This window comes from Gallinula chloropus, assembly GCF_964237585.1.
Source record: "Gallinula chloropus genome assembly, chromosome: 1".
Classification (NCBI taxonomy): Eukaryota; Metazoa; Chordata; class Aves; order Gruiformes; family Rallidae; genus Gallinula; species Gallinula chloropus.
Genome location: NC_140085.1, coordinates 208,659,393 through 208,677,574, shown reverse-complemented (window position 1 = coordinate 208,677,574; position 18,182 = coordinate 208,659,393). Strand labels below are relative to the sequence as shown.

The 18,182-nt window shown below is 36.8% G+C and overlaps 1 protein-coding gene across 1 annotated transcript in view; it reads right to left on the bottom strand.

Annotated features, from left to right (window-relative positions):
* Positions 1-18,182, bottom strand: part of SGCG (sarcoglycan gamma) — a 91,748-nt gene that overhangs the window by 53,263 nt on the left and 20,303 nt on the right. The window contains exon 3 of the mRNA XM_084279155.1: positions 10,109-10,306. Coding sequence (XP_084135281.1) covers positions 10,109-10,303 — 195 coding nt within the window. The 5' untranslated portion in view covers positions 10,304-10,306. The remainder of the gene's footprint in view (positions 1-10,108; positions 10,307-18,182) is intronic.

The following is an 18,182-nucleotide window of genomic DNA, read 5'->3' as shown; positions in this document are numbered from 1 at the left end:
ACCCACCAATACTAGAATCGTGGTGCTATGCAGCATCTGGATGGGATTCTCTTAGACTCTAGACACAGTAAATGTAATGTATTTTCCCTCTAAAATAAAGGGAAGCAGTTCCATTCTCCATGAACCAGTAGAGAAATACAGCATGTCCACAAGCCATGGAAAGGCCCTTACATTTATTTCAGAGGACTGTAGGACCAAAAATTTCCAAAAGCCATACTGATAGATCTGGTGGTATGGACACCTTCTTCTGGCTATGCATATCTGAAAATATGAAAATCCTATTAATATCTAGAAAAATGAAAAAATGCCTGGATAAAGCAAGTTTGACAGCATTGGTATGGCCAGTGCTAAAGGTCTATCTTAAAACAGGATGCTAGAACTTCCAATTTTTCACCTGTTGTTACGGTAGGACCTGCTGCTCTGGCTCATGACCAAGAAAGTTGTGTGGAAAGTGATGCACATTGCACATTGCTGTTGAACTATTAGGAATGGGAACAAGCAGATGTAGCTCCGAGGCTCTTTCTTACACTCACAGTGACTTGTTCTCAGGTAGCTGAGCCTCAGCCTGTCTGTGATTTAAGGAGTCTAAAGAACTTCAGATGATATATTTGAGATTTATCTCCCAAGCCAATACAATAATGCAGAGGTCTGCTGCTGTAGGCACATGGCCCTTAGAAATAAAGATGAGGCATGAAGCATAATAGTTCAGTTTATGATGAGTGTTTCTAGTCACCTAAATTCAATCAATAACTGTAACTCATTTTCCTACAACAAAATGTCTGATAGACATTGGTACTCATTATACTGGGTAAACCACATTCTGTATCATCTTGTATCATATTAAATATATCATATCATTATGATGTGACTGTTTACAAGGGCATGTAGTAATAGCACAAGGGATAATGTTTTCAAACTGAAAGAGGGGAGATTAGGTATTAGGAAGAAATTCTTCCCTGTGAGGGTGGTGAGGCCCTGGCACAAGCTGCCTAGAGAACCTGTGGCTGCCCCGTCCCTGGCAGTGTTCAAGGCCAGGTTGGATGAGGCTTTAGGCAATCTAGGCTAGTGGAGGGTGTCCCTGCCCATGGCAGGGGGTTGGAACTGGGTGATCTTTGAGGTCCCTTCCAAGCCAAAACAGTCTGTGATTCTATGATCATATATCATCTCTATTTCTGTATCTTCTAGGTAATTGCAGTCCTTAATTGCAGTCCTCAGACTCCTCTAGACAATAGAAATTAAACTTCAGGTCTATGTATCTGCTAATAGCTGCACAGAAAGATATTTTTTTGTCTTTTTGGGACAGCTCAGATACTGCACAGACAGGCATAGCCATGTATGTGTAGCATGGCTACAACAATTAAATCTCAAAGTCGATTCAAACATTAGCTTTTAACATGCACCCATTTCAGATCAAGTAGCTCCTGTCTCAGGAGTTGACAGCTTGTTTGATTTGCAATACCTGCCTCCTGAATATTCAGATTGTCCAAATATTCATAGTCCACACATGCTATAGTTGCTGATTGGAACTGAGAATGGTATGAACTTCAGAATAGTGAGAATGCAGCACTTTCATTCAGACAACACCTTTTCTTACTTGTAGGATACTCACATCCCACTTCTAGGCCAGCCCAGGGAAAGACCTTGGCAAGTTCAGACCAAGACGTCATTTGTTGTGCCCCAAAGCTAGTTCAGTTAATGGCTTTATAGATCCAGCTTTCACTGCAGTACTTCTTGCAGCAATTACTATTTAGAGAACTTGCTTTGCAAACAAGAGCGTACTGTTTCATTGAGATAATAGGGCTGTGGGTAGAGATTGTTAAAGAGCAATCAGCAAAACAGGGTTGGTAATGAATCTGATGAAACTCTCTGTTTGACTTACAATATCTATTTTGGAGCTAAGTACGTGCTTGGTATAATAACATTACTGATGCCTCATCTCATTTTCTGTTGCAAGGACTCTATTTCCTGGGCTCAGACAGAGAAGGTTATCCAACTCCTCTTCTTAGGTAACAGTGGAGTCTTTTCTGGTAAAGACATTGGTCAAATCAGAGACCTCAGCAACAGTGAGCACTCCTGATACAGAAGTTGGCCTCACCTGGCTTACAGACTAAAACACTCTTATCAGGTATGTCTAGAAAGTGGGTGGGTAATATTCCATGGTCTAGAAAAGTAGAGAGACAATCTGAACTCAACAGTTTTGTAAGGAAATGGTTATAAACGATGCAAATTCATCAAGCCATCAATATTTACTTAGTTTTGATATGATTTCTTTCATAAAGCAGGATTAATATTTAAGATACATAGTTCAAGATATTTTTAGGTCCCCATTGTCCCGATATATAGAATAACAGACTTTCTTAAGTAGCCTATTAATTGTAACAGGTATTACTCAAGAGGAAAAGCTAACTTCTAAAACCAGATTCAGTTCCAGCTTGTTTCCTCATCTGTCAAGGATCAAATTCTGTCTCTGGTTCCGTACTGCACAGACATTTCAAAGCTGGACAGTACTCGGCTACCAAAATGCTATTACATCTGGCATCACATCTCCTGCGACCGATTTGCTCAACATTAGAAAACCAGACTGCTACTCCCACTGCTATACATATTTATTCAGGAATTAGGTTTTTGTAATTTGGCTAATTAATTTTATTATATTAACATTTGTAATTATACAACTTAGCTAAAGGAATGGAATTAAATCTTTTCCTCTGATTTGTAAAGGTTGTCAAAAGGATTTTCTTCAGAACAAGAGTGCATGCTGTTTATTTCTTGAATTCCTCTGAGGAATCAGGGATATTTTCATGGTACATATGATTACAGAGATTAGGTATTGATTCAATATTGTAAATCCTATCATTTGTACTAGAGGACAATTCATCTTACAGTCTCAGTGCTCTACACTTTGTGTAAGCACACAGTGACAAGAATCTCCACCCTGGCGGAACCTGCTATCTAAGTAGTCAAGATGACAAAAACGTGAGATCCAAAAAGGACAAAGAGGTGTTGCATCACTCACACAGCACTGTTGAAGATGTCTCCAGCATTGTGTGAAAGGAATAAATTAAATTATTTACCTATTATGTTTTACCTTGCAGCTATCATTATATTATCATATTAAATGGCAACCGCTGCCATATGTTGCAATTAAAACCAGATAATCTCCAAGAAACACTCAAGTTCATTTATTTCTCTAGGCTGGGTTTGGGTCAAATTGCAGAGCAGGTGCACACCTTAGTGTGTCTCTCCATCATCCATGTCAGGAACTCTTTGGGAAAAAGGCTTTTGTGCAGGATGGAGCCTGCAGGCATCACTCCTGTGAGCACTCAAATCAGGGTGGAGCTCACAGGCAGGCAAGGCACAATCAGATTGCACACTTGGAAGTCCCCAGGTCCCACATTTTGGAAATACTGTTTTTTTTCATCAGTGTCCTCAACCACAACCATTCCACTCAACTTGCAGAGCATTGTTCTAAGAAATGTTACAGTAAATTTTCAATGAGTATGTGAATCTCTGCAATAATATTGTTGAGTAAATGATGATCTAAAAGGATATAATAAGTCTTTATGGAGTTTTAACATCTTTTATGAATTCAGCTGATAGCACTTGAAAAAAACAGACAAAGTTTTATGGACAGAGGCCTTTTTCAGGTCACACTATCTACTCAACTGTTAAATGTCACCGTTCCTGTTTCCTACATTAGAACAGCTTTGCTTGCTGCTGGGAGCAAAAATACATGCCAAAACCCCAGATGAACAGTACCGATTGTGTCTGGGCTTAGAAAAGATGGTGGCACATCAGACCAAGAGGTCAGAGCGTCTGGTTTTCCTTTGGCAGAGGGTTTGCCAAGAGTAGCTTCATTTAAGTTTCCCCATCCAACTTAAAACTAGCAAAGCAGAGTCTGGAGCTGCAGCCAAGCCCATATGAGGTCATCTTTCCACAGTTCTCAAACTTGCATGTACACTATAATCTCATTGTATGCAGAATATTTATTATAACTCTTTATCAATATATATTATTTCAACAAGAGTAAAATTAGATTGTTTTAATTTAAACTAGTGTTCTTCCACACCCTTTTACATACACGATTTCATTCATAATATAATTCAGATTAATCATGTACTTAAAGAAAATACGTTATATTCAAGGATATATCACACTACTGAGAAGCATTACTTTCTTTGATAAGAGAATTTTTGCAATAAGTATCTTAGTATCATTTCAACTAGTAATTTTGTTTTGCATAAAATATTTAAATATTCACTGTCTGACAAGAGACAATGGCAATGACTGTGGTCTAAGTTGGAGGCAAATTATATTTAGTTTAATGGAAAAACAGCAAAATATTTCAGTTTTTTTCACACTATAGACTATGGAATACTGGTTTTGACGTTAAAATATTTTAGTAAAATTTATGTGGAGTTTTTTTAATAATTAAATAGCTATTTTATTTCATTTGAGTATTTAAAAATGTAACATTCTCAAAATGGCAACTAATTCCATGGAGTACAGACTGTTAATGGTAAAATGCATGGAAAGGCTGTACAAGTTCATTAGTGTATGTCTTTGCAGTGAAGGAGAACTCTTGCTGTGAATGAGTGTTCTTTGCCATACATTTTTATTGCTGTCTAGTCTGGTTTTAAATGTTCCAAATGATTTGGCATGTCCAATTTAATCAGGCATGCTATTACGCAGTCTGGCAAACCTCACTGTCAGAAAATGAGACTTGATTTTCAGTTAAAATCTTACTTTCTTAATTAATAACATTCCTATTTTCATATTTAGCGTATTTCTTAAAGTAATTTTTTCCATCTTCAATGACTGAATTTTTCAAGTGCTTACATAGTTGTTTACATAAGCAGTTGATTATAAAATATAATATTTATAGATCTAACTGCTATAATTACCAGCCAGCTAATGTGCATCTAGCCATTGGTTGCAAGATTCTATACGTAAGTAGTTTTTCAACATTTTCTTATTCAATGAAATATAAATGAATTGTCATTGCCTTGTAGAAAATGTTGGAAAATAATTTTTAAAATATTTTAAAACATTTTAATATTAATATTAGTTATTAATTGCCCAGGAGAACCCAAGAAGATTAGCAGAGTGGGATGTCCATGATAATAATTTCTGGTAGCAAGTATATGGGTAGAAGCACTCACTAATTACAAGTAAGCCAAAAAAGGTGTTTGAAAAGTCCTGTATTTGTTTGTCCAACTGTAGCAATTCCCCATGTTATTCCAGTGCCAGAAATATCTGCGCAAAGACAAAATGGAGCAAAGATCATACTGTAGTCTAAATGTGCAGAGAGTTTCCCAGTTCTCACTGCCTATGTCTGCATGTCCAACTGAAGTGCAGGTATATAAGCAGACACATTTGTCCTGTTTTTAGGAAGAACCATCCCCAGAATATGCAGTGATGGACTGTGCATTGTGGGCTTGGCCCTCCATACACCAAGTTTATTTCTGTCATGTTAAGGTGATTCATGAGTTCTTCTAAGGCTTAGCATTAGGGTTTAGTATCAAGGATTGACTTCCCACTTTTTAGTGACTCAAATCCAAGTAAGATTTAACATGGATGGTGGGAGAACATGGGAATGAGTGCAGATTGGAATCATGTTTGACTGACATTGCATCTAAAACTATAAAGACTTCTTGCCATGCTTAAAATTTTATGTCAGAGAAAAGCCTTCATGACAAACTCCAGACTGGAGAAAGGCAACTAATTATCCCAGAAAACACTCATGTTTCATTGCTGTCTGTCCTTATTAACATGGAACAGGACAATTGCCTTGACCTTTCTTATTCCAGGAGGCTGACTGCCGTGGCATCCATGAAAACCTATGGAAACATGGATTTCTCCATCACAAACTGAATAAAAGTTAGGAATAATCTTTGACACATGATCGTTCCTGGTGTTATGACAATGTAGCATAGCCTGTATGAAAGCACAACTGAATTAATGTCAGGTATCTGAACAAGGTAACCTATTGCATCAGTGTGGTGGTTTGGCCCTGGCTGGAGGCCAGACACCCACCAAAGCCGCTCTGTCACTCCCCTTTTCATCTGGACAGGTGAGAAAATAGATACTGAGAGGCTTAGCAGTTGAGATAAGGACAGGGAGAGATCATTCCACAGTCAGCAAAACAGACTCAACACAAAATAAACCTCTCTGATTTATGACACTGCACTGCACGTCAAGTGACTCCCGAGTCAGGTAGTGAGAAGTGTGACCAGATCTTAAAGCACCTCTCCTCACCCCTCCCTTCTTAGCAGAATTCACTTTAGTCATGATCTTGCTCCCTTCTTCTCCCCCACTGTGGCACAGGGAGGGGCAGGGAATGGCACAATGGGGATTTTGGTCAGTTCTTCATGAGTTGTTTTCCTTCTTTGCTCGGGGGACACTCCTCACCCCCTTCCCCTGCTCCAGCGAGGGGTCCCACCCACAGGAGACAGTCCTCCACGAACTTCTCCAACAGGAGTCCTTTCCCACAGGGCTTCAGCTCTTCACCAACTGCCCCAGCATGGGTCACTGCTATGGGCCACAGTCATAAATCATAGAATGTCACTCAGTCTCTCAAGGCCCAGAGTGCTCCAGCCTGGTCCTCCATGGGGTCACAAGTCTCTGCCCAGCAAACCTACCCTGGCATATATCTCTTTCTCTCTCTGTGTCTCAATCTCTACAGGCTTCAAGTGCTGGCAGAGGCCTGCTCCCACATGGGTTACAGCGTCTTCTGTATGTCTCCACCTGCTCCAGCATGGGGCCTCTCCATGGGCTTCAGATGGGGTCTCATCCTTTTCCATGGGCTGCTGGGGGACACCTGCTCTACCATGACCTCCACAGGCTACAGGGGCATCTCTCTCTGGCACCCAGGGCAAGTCCTCCCCAGACTTCTTCACTGGCCTTTGTATCTACAGTTTCTTACATCTTCTCACTTCCTTCTCTGGTGGCAAAAAGTGGCTACTAACATATTTTTTTTTTCTTAAACATGATTCCCAGATGTGCTATGACCATCATTGATGGGCTCAGCCTTGGTCAGCAATGATTCCAGCCTTGAGTCAGCTGGTGTTTACTCTCTGGGGCCTGCAGAAAGCTTCTAGCTGCTTCTTACAGAAGCACCCCCTGCAGTGTGCCCCCCACCCCTAGAACCCACCCAAAACTACAATAATAAGAAATGGTAATCATCTGATCAGGTGCATGAAAATCTATGAAGTTCAATAGTGACCTAAAATTTTGGTCCAAGTCTTCACTCATTATAGTGCAGACACATCGTATCAGCATTACGGGTGAAGTTGTAAGTATGGAAGTACTGATAATCTGTGTGACAGCAGGACAGGACAGCTGAAATCTGTTATATTCAGGAGAAAATGTAAAATGAGTCTCATGAACTTAGATTTCTCTAAGGAATATAAAGATAATGAAAAAGTAAAAATTAAAAAAAAACTCAACACACCAAACCCCTCAGATATCATTAGTCTGCAGCAATGCAAGCAAAGGATTATAGTTGTGAAACCGTATCAGTTATGTAACAAACTGAGAAGCCAAATGCCTCTTGTTAATGTCTCCTACTGAGCAGCTAATCTCTATAAAGCTTCGAGATGCTCAGTGTTGTATAAAACATTTTAGTACAGATTAGCTGAACACTGTCCAACTTTTTCTGAATTGTTTGGCAGTCATGCAGCCTTTGACAGTCATGTCAATATGGAATTTTTATGTTGGGCAATTAGTATGGGAGGCACTTAAGTACTTTAAGAATCAAATTCCAAAATAGCCAAAGTTCCTCCTCACTTGTCCAGCAGATCTAGGCATACTCATATTCTCGCAGTTAAATTATCTGATCACCATTGGACACAAACAAAATCAAAATTTCCTAAGTCATCACCTTACAAATAAAGTCTACAAGGTAAAGAGTCGCCATGTGAAGAGGTATTGATGTCCTTCTACCTAAGAACAAGTGATTGAATACTTTTAAAGTATTAGCTAAAAATGCAATATCTATTATATTAAACATAGTAAGTAGTGTAACCTCTACAGAATACACCTGGAACACATAATTAATAAATAAAAAAGTGTCATCACAGCTGAAAGACTATTATTTGCCAAATAACTGATAACTGAATAGGATAACATTGCACAATTACTTTTGAACTCTTCCCAACAACAGAAATATTTAATTGGATAAGTAAGATATTTATGAATCAACTGATTTCCTAAAAAGCAAATACTCGTCAAGCCTACGTGCTTAATTCAATCAGGAAAAGAGTTTGATGATAGTGTTGGTTGTTTCTCTGACTGTTACCCTCATTCTTTACAAACAGTGTTTCCTTAGACAAAGGAAAGGGCAGTGATGTTTCAATTACACTTCCAGACTTTGAACATGCAGTTAACCCCTATGCTCTTTCTTAGACCTTCCTGTGCTTCTCTGAATGATGTTTCTGGTTTCTTCAGTTACTTCTTTTCTTGACAGATATACTCTATTAAATCAATACCCACCAACACAAGTTCTCCATTCTTAATGACCTCACACACACTTCTGCTGAGGATTGTGACATACGTATGTACTTTGCTCTAATGCTCCTACAGCTGATATTTAGCTGAAATATCTGTATTTCCCTAGAATTATCCCAAATGACTGAAGGCATTACAGTTAACTCACTATTTAACTAGGTATGCAGTACGGATTTTTTTTAACAGAGAATTAGGAAAACCCTTATAAGTAAGTGCAGCACTTAAGTGTATATACCCTGTGACAGATTTTAAGCCTGCATACACTACGTGAGCTGTTACTCCACTGGTCTTGTTGCCACTGGTCACTGTGCCTCAGCAGGTCAAGGCATTCTGTGCCTTCCCCAAAGGTAACTAGTAGGAGGAAAGTGGAGCTTCTGATGCTATTTTTTTAGTCCTGACTCATACCGGAGAAGAAATAACCAGTTTCATACAGTGAAACCAAACCAGGAGAAAATAATTTTTCAAACTCCTCAAAAGGTATAAACCTGAGCTACACAGAAAATTATTTTAACAATAATTCATGTTTTCTGTGATTCATGATGTGCAGGCACTAAGTGCACCTCTTCCATGTGAACTGCATAACAGAAAAATTATATGTGAACTAAGATGTTCTGCATTGCAATCTGTTTGACAGTAAAAGTGCCGAAAAGAATTTACGTGGAGGAAGAATCTTGATGGGAATTCAAACAGTAGTAACTGTATTAGTAAGTAGCACATAAAATTAACCTGCTTTCTTTTTAGCAAGAGAAATTAGAAGTGCTTCTATGAAGGTAAAATGCCCTTAATTTAGGGACAGAGGCAGAATAACAATGCATAATGGGAACTTTAATAAAACACTTTCTTCAGTAGCAGGGACAGAGCTGTAGGAATTTATGATTATTATTTTTCTCATAACAAGTCTATTCAAATCACCCGTGTATCACGACTGCATGTTAGGAACAACTTAGCTTCAATACCCACTGATGCATTTTACTGCATTCTGACTAAAGCTACGTCTTGCATACTTCTGAAAGTTACCCTTTAATCTACTACATGCAAACTACATTATAAATATTAAAATATATATGACAGTGGAAGGTTATTAAATTTATTCTTGAATAACATAGCCGCTTACCCTCAAGCACGAAGTAGTAATAATTACCTCTGAGCTGTAATTAATTGGGCAAATAAATTATTAAATTTTAGATGCTTAAAAGCAGAAGGAAGCTAAGAAAAACCAACTGCCAGAAATATTTTAACACTGAGGAATTCTGTATGAGGTAAAATTACGGCAAATACATTTATAAAGTATAAACTAAACAGACAGACCACGAGACAACAGTGAAATACATTCTTTTGGAATGGTTAGGATTCACTTCAATGTAAGGTATCAATAGCCTCAGTATATTAAAGATTATTACCAATACATAAATTACAGATCAGTAAGTCAGTTCAAAGACAGGTATTTCTTATATACTTTCAATCGAAGTACAAATTGCAGCTGAGTAGGAAGAACAAAGAACAAATCTATTATATACAAAGAAGCTTCTATACATATGAAATAAGTAGTAAGGCAGAGAAGAGACTATGAAAGGAATGTAAAATTAAAGAGGATACTTACTGGAGAAAACCACATCACTTTAAGAATCCAAATTGTCAAAGAAAAATTCACAACTAGGATGATAAGAAGGAGGAGGACAAACAGGTAGAGGCAACGTTTTCTCCAGCCATAAATTCCAATTTTGTAGACATATTCATTCTTCGGCCTCTCTAGGCTAGTGCCTGGTGTTGTTGTAGTGTATTGTTCACGTACCATCTGCTATGTAAAGAAAAAACAAAGGACTGCTTAGATGTTTGAATTAAATTACAAATAGGTATCTAAACCACCAAGAAAAACACAAAGATAAAATTGCAATAGGAAGTTAATACATGCTAGAAACTCTTCTTAAGTTTTAGCTGGAAAGAATTCCCATCATGTCCCATTCAAATTGCACTTACATCTTCCTTTTTGGTATACACAATATGATGGTTTAATATATAAACTGCATCAATTGCCATTTTCAGGAAGCACATATTTATTTTATTCTATATAGAATGGCAACACTTTCCTCCCATTTTTTGTAATATTCTAATTCTCCCATCACAAAGTATTTCATAGTACCATATCATAATTTGTAGCCCACAGGACAACATTTTCTGTAAAAATATTTACAAGTGGTAACAGTACCTTGTGAGCACTGGTTTAAAAAACACTTCTACAGTGTCTTTCCTCAATCCAGTCATTAAATGCATTCTTTGTGTTGCAAAACTTAACTTTATATCACTGGAATGCCAAAACATTACACTTCAGAATCTGTATATAAAGAAATTAAATGGTTCTTAATAATGAAATTTAAACAAATATGCCTCAGTTTATCAGATGTTCATATTTAAAGATGTATGAGCAATAAAAGTATTACTTTCTAGGTTTAAACAACTTCACTTTATATTATAGTTCTTAAACAGGCATTCTTTGAACTTAAAGATACCTCACTAGAACACATGAGGATATTCATGAACTTTCACCTTTACAGCACAGAGATCACCAGTTGTGCGGGCTCTGAACACACAGCTTTCAAAATGTGATTAAATTACATCCTTGCCCAGCTCCTGAACTGTTAAAAGAGCTCTTTTCAAGTCTCCTGCAAGCCATCCCATGGCTGTTACAGGCTTGCTATAACCCTCGTCTTTAGTAAGAAGTCACCTTTTTTTCCTTTAGCTTCCTACTGAAGCAGAAGACAGAGACTGGAATGTAAGTTTACAACTGAACAGAAGTTAATGCATTTGCTCTCTGCATATATGCAGTATTCATCTTACTTCTGCACTTCTATTAAAAAAATGAATTTGTTATTTTTATTAAAAAAGACACTTGACCATTGGCAGTTCATAATGAAACTGTGCTACAGCTATTATGGGATAATATTCTAATTAATTTGTTGCTCTCAGACTCAGTTGCTCCTGATACTACGTATATAATTTTTTTCATCTGCCAAAAACACTGAATATAGTATAATGATTTATTAGTGAAGAATCATAGATTTTGGAACAAGTTAGCTTACACATTACTGCAAATCATTGTAGATTTATATAGTGGTACTTAATATTCACCACATGAACTGCGTTTGTTTAAAGATATCAGATTGTATTTTTCAGTTCTCTGAATTCCTCAAGCACCCAGTACTGGATACAAGATACTGTTTATATATGAGTTGCTACTATTTTTTGCTGTTTTCCTGTTCATCATTGTAAAACAACCCTTATTACTTACACAGAACTTTATCTTGAACCTGCTTCACCATGCTCTGCCAAGTAAAACAAATTGGGACATTCATACATAAAATGTCTTCATGAGATGCTTAGAAAAACTTCTACCCATGCTTCCACAAAAATTTCTCCTGAACACAATAACTTACCACGTAAGATGCAGTATCTGGTGACACCAACTGATATAATTCGGGACATGAGCCGTGCAGCTCCTGCTCAGGTACAGTAGAACTATCTAATGCCCTAACTTAGAGTATCTTTGCCATTTTTCCTTCCTTCATTACACAGATTTCTCAAGTGCTGGTATAACACATAAGAAACAAGATAGATGACAGCTACAGAAATTTCTGTAACAGAAGACCCCTTCACAAGATAGCTTGCCTTTTTTTTTAGGAGACAAATAACATCCACTTCCAGGAATACTTATAAGGTTATTTCAATAGGATGTGGGAAAATGGACCTTTCTTGAGAAACTGCACCGTCTCATGCAGTTAGCTGAGCATTTCACAACAACTCTCTAGTTGTGGCATCTAAGCCTTGTCTGTGTGTCTGTCCACTACATCTTCAAGGTAAATTTTGCAGTAGAAACTAAAGAGTAAATGAATTATCAGATCTTCGTGTTTTTATGTCAGCCTCATCACAGTTGTCTTTGAGGTTGGGATTCATCTCACAATGTTAGAAATTAACAATTTAGCCTTCTATCTAAGTCAGTCAACCTGGAGTCCCTTCATGATCAGTACAGGTAAGCCTACCACTGCTGGGAATTATCTGACTTCAGATGTATATTTGAATGCAATGAGCTGCACCTTAGATGTGCTTAACTTCCCTCCATAAAAAAAAAAGAAATAAAGAAATCCTGGGATGACTTTTCTGTATGTACAAACCTACATGTTTTAGACATAAGCACTTGGTAAATTAACCCCAACCAGAATGATTTCCAGAAGAGTGAAATTTAACAAAATAAGATTCCTTTGATTCCTGTTCTCTTCTGTTCCACTTTTAACCTGTTGTAAAATGTTTATTGTGTGAGTCGAGGGTTTTCTACATAATGTATTACACACTGATGTTTAATGAGGCGAAGTCAAAATCCATTATGCATTTCACTAAAAAGGCTATGAATTTTGTCATTGTTTCCAGACCTTCATAAATTCCACAGGGAACATCACCCAGTGCAGCATTGTTCCCTGCACAAATTATTATTTACTGACAGAAAATGGTTTTCTTGTTTTTGAGCACTATTAATACTGCCCTAAAAATTGCTTTGGTCCCAGCGCGTGGGTAATGCTGGTTTAGACATCGTCCTGCTTTGAAAAGGATACTTTTTTATACTTAATATAATATTTTATGTTTTTAACTTGCATTAGTGGCCCACCAGCAAGTAATTACAGGGAAATCCTTGAGGAAAATTTTCTGTTGGACTGTTTCTACTGGAAGAATCAATTTACCATATAATAAGCTATATGTATACATCCATGATTTGAAATTAGTCTGTACTAAACAGACACCAAGAGAAGAATTAAGATTTGCACAATAAACAGTGGCTTCAGGAACTGTTATCTTTACATCCTTTTCCAAGGAGGCAGCACATGCTGACAGGCTACAAAGAGTTAAGAACAGTCCTGGCAAACTATAGTGCAGATAAAATGGCAATTTAGTTTCAGAATTAAAATTCTGACGTCATTAAAGTGGGCCATGAAAACACATATTATTTTTCTTCATGTCAGCAGTACAATAATACTTAAAAAAAAAAATCTGCTTATTTTGAAGTGGAATTTCTTGTTGCTCCTACTCAAGGTCCTGCACAAGCAGAAGTCCAATAGGATTAAGGTCAACTACTGACATATTCCTTACGTTTTTTTTTTTTTTAACTTGGCCATAATTCACAAGATCAAGCTTCATCATGGTAGTTTGCAATTTAAATGCATTTTTCCAGTTGACATCATCTGTCCTACTGGGAACCTGTCCATTTTCTGATGTAAATCAGATACCGAATGCTAATTAGCTGCCAAAAGTTTTGTGATTACTTGTATACTGCAGATACTCTGACCATGTGAGATTTTCCTCATGTGTTCAGTGGTTACTTTCAAGTGTTGCATGCAAGGCATCAAACTCATGCCTACAGGAATATACATAGAAGTGGAGCTATGTGCTCTTTACATTGTGTTACTAAAGCTGACTCTAAAAATACAAAACCACAACAGAACACTTCTTTGGATCTATTTCACCTTTTTCCATGTAAGACCTGGAGACTGACCTCTGTGATTTACATGACTCAGAAGTCCAGGGGATTTTTATATTGGTACCTAGATATTAAAAAAACTGTCCAACAATAACATTATTGTTAGATGTAGGTTAGATTAAGTTCAAAAAGCTATTCTGATAGCTCTGGAATATTCAGTTAAGACAGCTGTGTTTTGAAGAAGGAATTTACAAGTTGATCAGTAAGCCTGCTTGGGAAAGCAAGCCTGAATAGAAGCTTGTAAATCATATTACTTTCAGGGATTATTTATCTGTAGGAATTACTGAAGATAGAATATTATTTCAATTAAATCTCAGTTTATTTAAATTGTAAAAATATGTTTTAACTTGTTTTGTTCAGAAATAGCTATGCTATTTTCTTGAGTGTAAATAAAATTCTGCTTAATGCACAGTTCAGAACTGCATTAAGTACTTTTTCATGTTGTCATAAAGCAACTAATGATAAACTATTAGAAAGCACGATTTAAGTATAAAAATACTTAGTAGGTTTATACTAATAACCAACTATAATTCCAGTATTAATTATAAAATTATTAGCTTTTTATATTTTTAAACTGTTGCCAAATGTGCTGGCATTTTCAGTAGACACAGACAGCTTAGTACTCAGAACCTTTTCAAGTCCAAGTTAAGGTGAGTTGGTGAGGTTTCATAAAGAAACTTGCACCACTGCTGCTCATATTATACATGTTCTTTTGAAAGGGAATTCCAGACGTCTACTCCTCACTACTCTTCTACATCACTTCTACTCCCCTGTCTTCGCATGAAATATACTCATTTGCATGCAAGAAAATTCACAGCATGCGTGGGGATGAAAGATGTGATGGTACTAAACTAAAACAATTCAGCAGAAAGACCATTTTCATAATTTAAACTGAATTATTGTTCCATTATAAACAAACTGTAAACTGAAATAAAATAACTTGCCAACTCAGGCAAGTGAGAACTACTGTTACGATCTGCATATAGTATCTTCATGGAACATTACGTTCAGTAATGTTGTTCTTATATAACGTATTGAGCTAGATGGATATTATTATATAGTATGAACATCAGAAGTTCATTAAGACTTCACACTTTTGTGGCATTCAGGCATGCACACTTTTGTCTTTGTGGAGGGCAGAAGCAGGAAATAGGTGCAGCTGGAAGATTTTCTTGACAGAGGAAAAAACGGTTGAGGCAAACCCATTGTTCAAAGTAAAAAGTTAGAAAAGAAGGGAAACTTTTGGAATCCATATGGAAGAGCTTTGAAGACAAAATCAGAAAGACAGGGAAAACAACCTCCCATGATTAGATGAAAACTATCTAATTCCTTTCAACTCTCAGTTGTTCCAACATACTGTATTTAATCTTGTCCAACCTTGCTTTGCTGAAATTTTGTATTATATAGTATGATACAGTTTGTATTGTAAAGTAGTTTCATCAACTAGAAAGAGATGGATTCCTGCAGTGTAATTTGTGGAAACTGGCAAAGAAATTCATATGGCCTAGTTAACTGTTTGAATACTCTGCACTGTAAATTTACTTAATAACTATGACACAATCAAAATTATTATCTTTGCAGATTTTAAATACCACCGTAGCAGATGAAAGGTAATCACTTTGTTTTCAATCTTTCATCTTGATTTATGTTTTCTCCTTTAACAAATTCTCAAAACATTAATCAGAGCAGAAAAAAAGTGATTTTCATGATACTTAGAATCAAAAGGCAAAGCAAAAATGTTAGACAGACTTTTTTTATAAATTATTTTTAATCTTTGCACACCTTACTTTTAAGAAGTAGCTAGTTTCTGGTATGAGAAATCCCACGTATTTCTTTTAAAATGCCTGCAAATGCTTTAAAAAAAAAAAAAAAAGGAACCTTCTCTGAAATTCAGTCACCATTACAGCTAAGTTTACTTGAGCAACCTTGAGTATTGTAACGTGGAAAAACCCTAAACTTAAATCTCACAATTATTTACTTTCCTGAGATTTCCAGCATCTATGTTACTCTGTCTTGGCAGACAAGAAGTCTGTAAGAAGTAAGTAATGTAGAAGTGATTGGATAGTGATGTGGGTGAGACACCCACGTCTAGATGAGTATGTTGTCCACAAGGTCACTGGCTAGAGCTCATGGAGGTCTCATTACTGTTACAGATTTCAGAAGTCTGTCAGAAGAGAGAAAAGAGCAGTAAGTACAGCCTTTGCTTTCACCTAAAAATAATGGTGTCAAGGCCATTTAAGTGTTTAGACAAAGAACTGCAAGTCCACCAAAGGAACAGTAGAAATGTATTAAAATCAATATCAGAACAGAAATTATTTCAGCCCCTTCTGGCTGTGAGGTTTCTCTCTCTCTTTCTCTGGACTTGAAAATCCTGTACACATGAAGTAGAAGCCAGAATAGATTCATTCTGCTAGATCCCTCTTTTTCTTTAATCGCACGTTTAACAAAGTACTTATAATTAAGTTAGGTATGAACTAAATTACTGAAATTAAGTCATTTCAACTCTTAGCTAAGCCTTTCAACTAATATAAATAGACAAAGTAGAAGGAGACTGCTTAATCTGATTTTTTGTCCTCTACAGTGTAATAGAAGACAGGAGTTTGTTATGGAATGATGGTATATCTGTGTTACTTCATTCAGTTGTTCATGAGGTCATAAGAGGTAGCCTTTGATCTATCATGTAATAGCTTTCTCAGAACAGAATCACAAAGCATGAAAGTTGGAAGGGATGTCTAGAGATCTGCTAGTCCTTTTCCCGGCTCAAAGGAGGGTTAACTTTGACATCAGAATTTGTTGCTTGTTGGAAAAAAGCTTTCAGTAACTTTAGTATCTCTAAACTGCTGAGTTGTTGATATAACTGCTTTATCAATTTGTCTTTACAATACTCTTCTCTTAACAAATGGTACCACTTGCATGTCCTATTCTGTCTTTCCTGTATGCTCTTAACTTGGTTTTATCCACTGACTGTTTATCGTCTGTTATCATGGTGAAAAACATGACTATCCAGGTTAATTTAGTTTCTTAGCTTCCTTAGGGCTAAGCATTTTAATTTGATATCTTGAGACTACAGAACTGTGTATATCTTTTCCTTATTTTCATCCTCTACCTCCAGTTTAAAGGAGACTTTATTCATCATATCCTACTGCAAGATTCTTTTTTATCCTGTAGCTGGGAATGTGTATTTTTTATGACTCCCCTCTTCATTTGTTCCAAAAGTACTCCTCTGTGCTAATAAGCTTTCCCTCAACCTTAAGTTTAAAAGGCTCTAATATTTTTTAAAGTGTCAGCTGACTGGTTCTATTTCTGTTGAAGATGTCATTCCTATCAAAAATACACCCTGCTTGAATGAATTTGAGCCCCCTTCCTTACTTGTGCTCTTTCCACATGGTCCTGGTCTTCAGTTACCCTTACCTCAGCCTAAGATTTGCCTTCAGAACCTCTTTGCTAGTTTTCTAGACAATCGATAGCTTTAGTGGTTCCCTCAAATCCAACATTGAAGCTTTGCACCCTCTCTTTGGTCTAGTTGACTGAATTAAAAATGTTCCACAAAATGTTGTTGCCTTCCTTTACCTATCATCCAAATAAAGTTTCCTAAATAACGATACTAGGTATAAATCATGACTAATATGAGTCAACTTAAATTCAAGTTACTTGCTGAACAGCAAGTGTAACTACTTCTGATACAGCTTCCCCTGCCTTGGATACATTGCTGGAGTTACTGGTGCTGAAATGTGCTGCTTTCTTCCATCATTGTTTACACTCTAGATACATGGCTGTTGCAGATGTGAAATCCAGCTGCAGTAGCTGGATTTAGTAAGAAAGGAAGATAAAAAGATTAATTAGGCAGCTAGGTATGCAGCAGAGTTTAAAATGTGGTTCTGTTGCAGTCATAGCAGGTTATTTTATCCCTGTTCACTTGACGAAGATTCCATGCTTAATGAGAACTTCTGCTTCCAGCATAAAAATCCATTACATGCCCTGGACCTGCAGACAGTTCAATTCTATTTAAATGTTACCAATATATATACAGATGAGAAAACGGTCATTTCCAGTTTAGTACATCAACTTAAATGTTCTTCAAAGTGACCTTCACTCTTCTAAAATTTTCTTTCCTTCCCTTCCCCCCTTCCTCCCGGCCACCCCTCAACTTCAA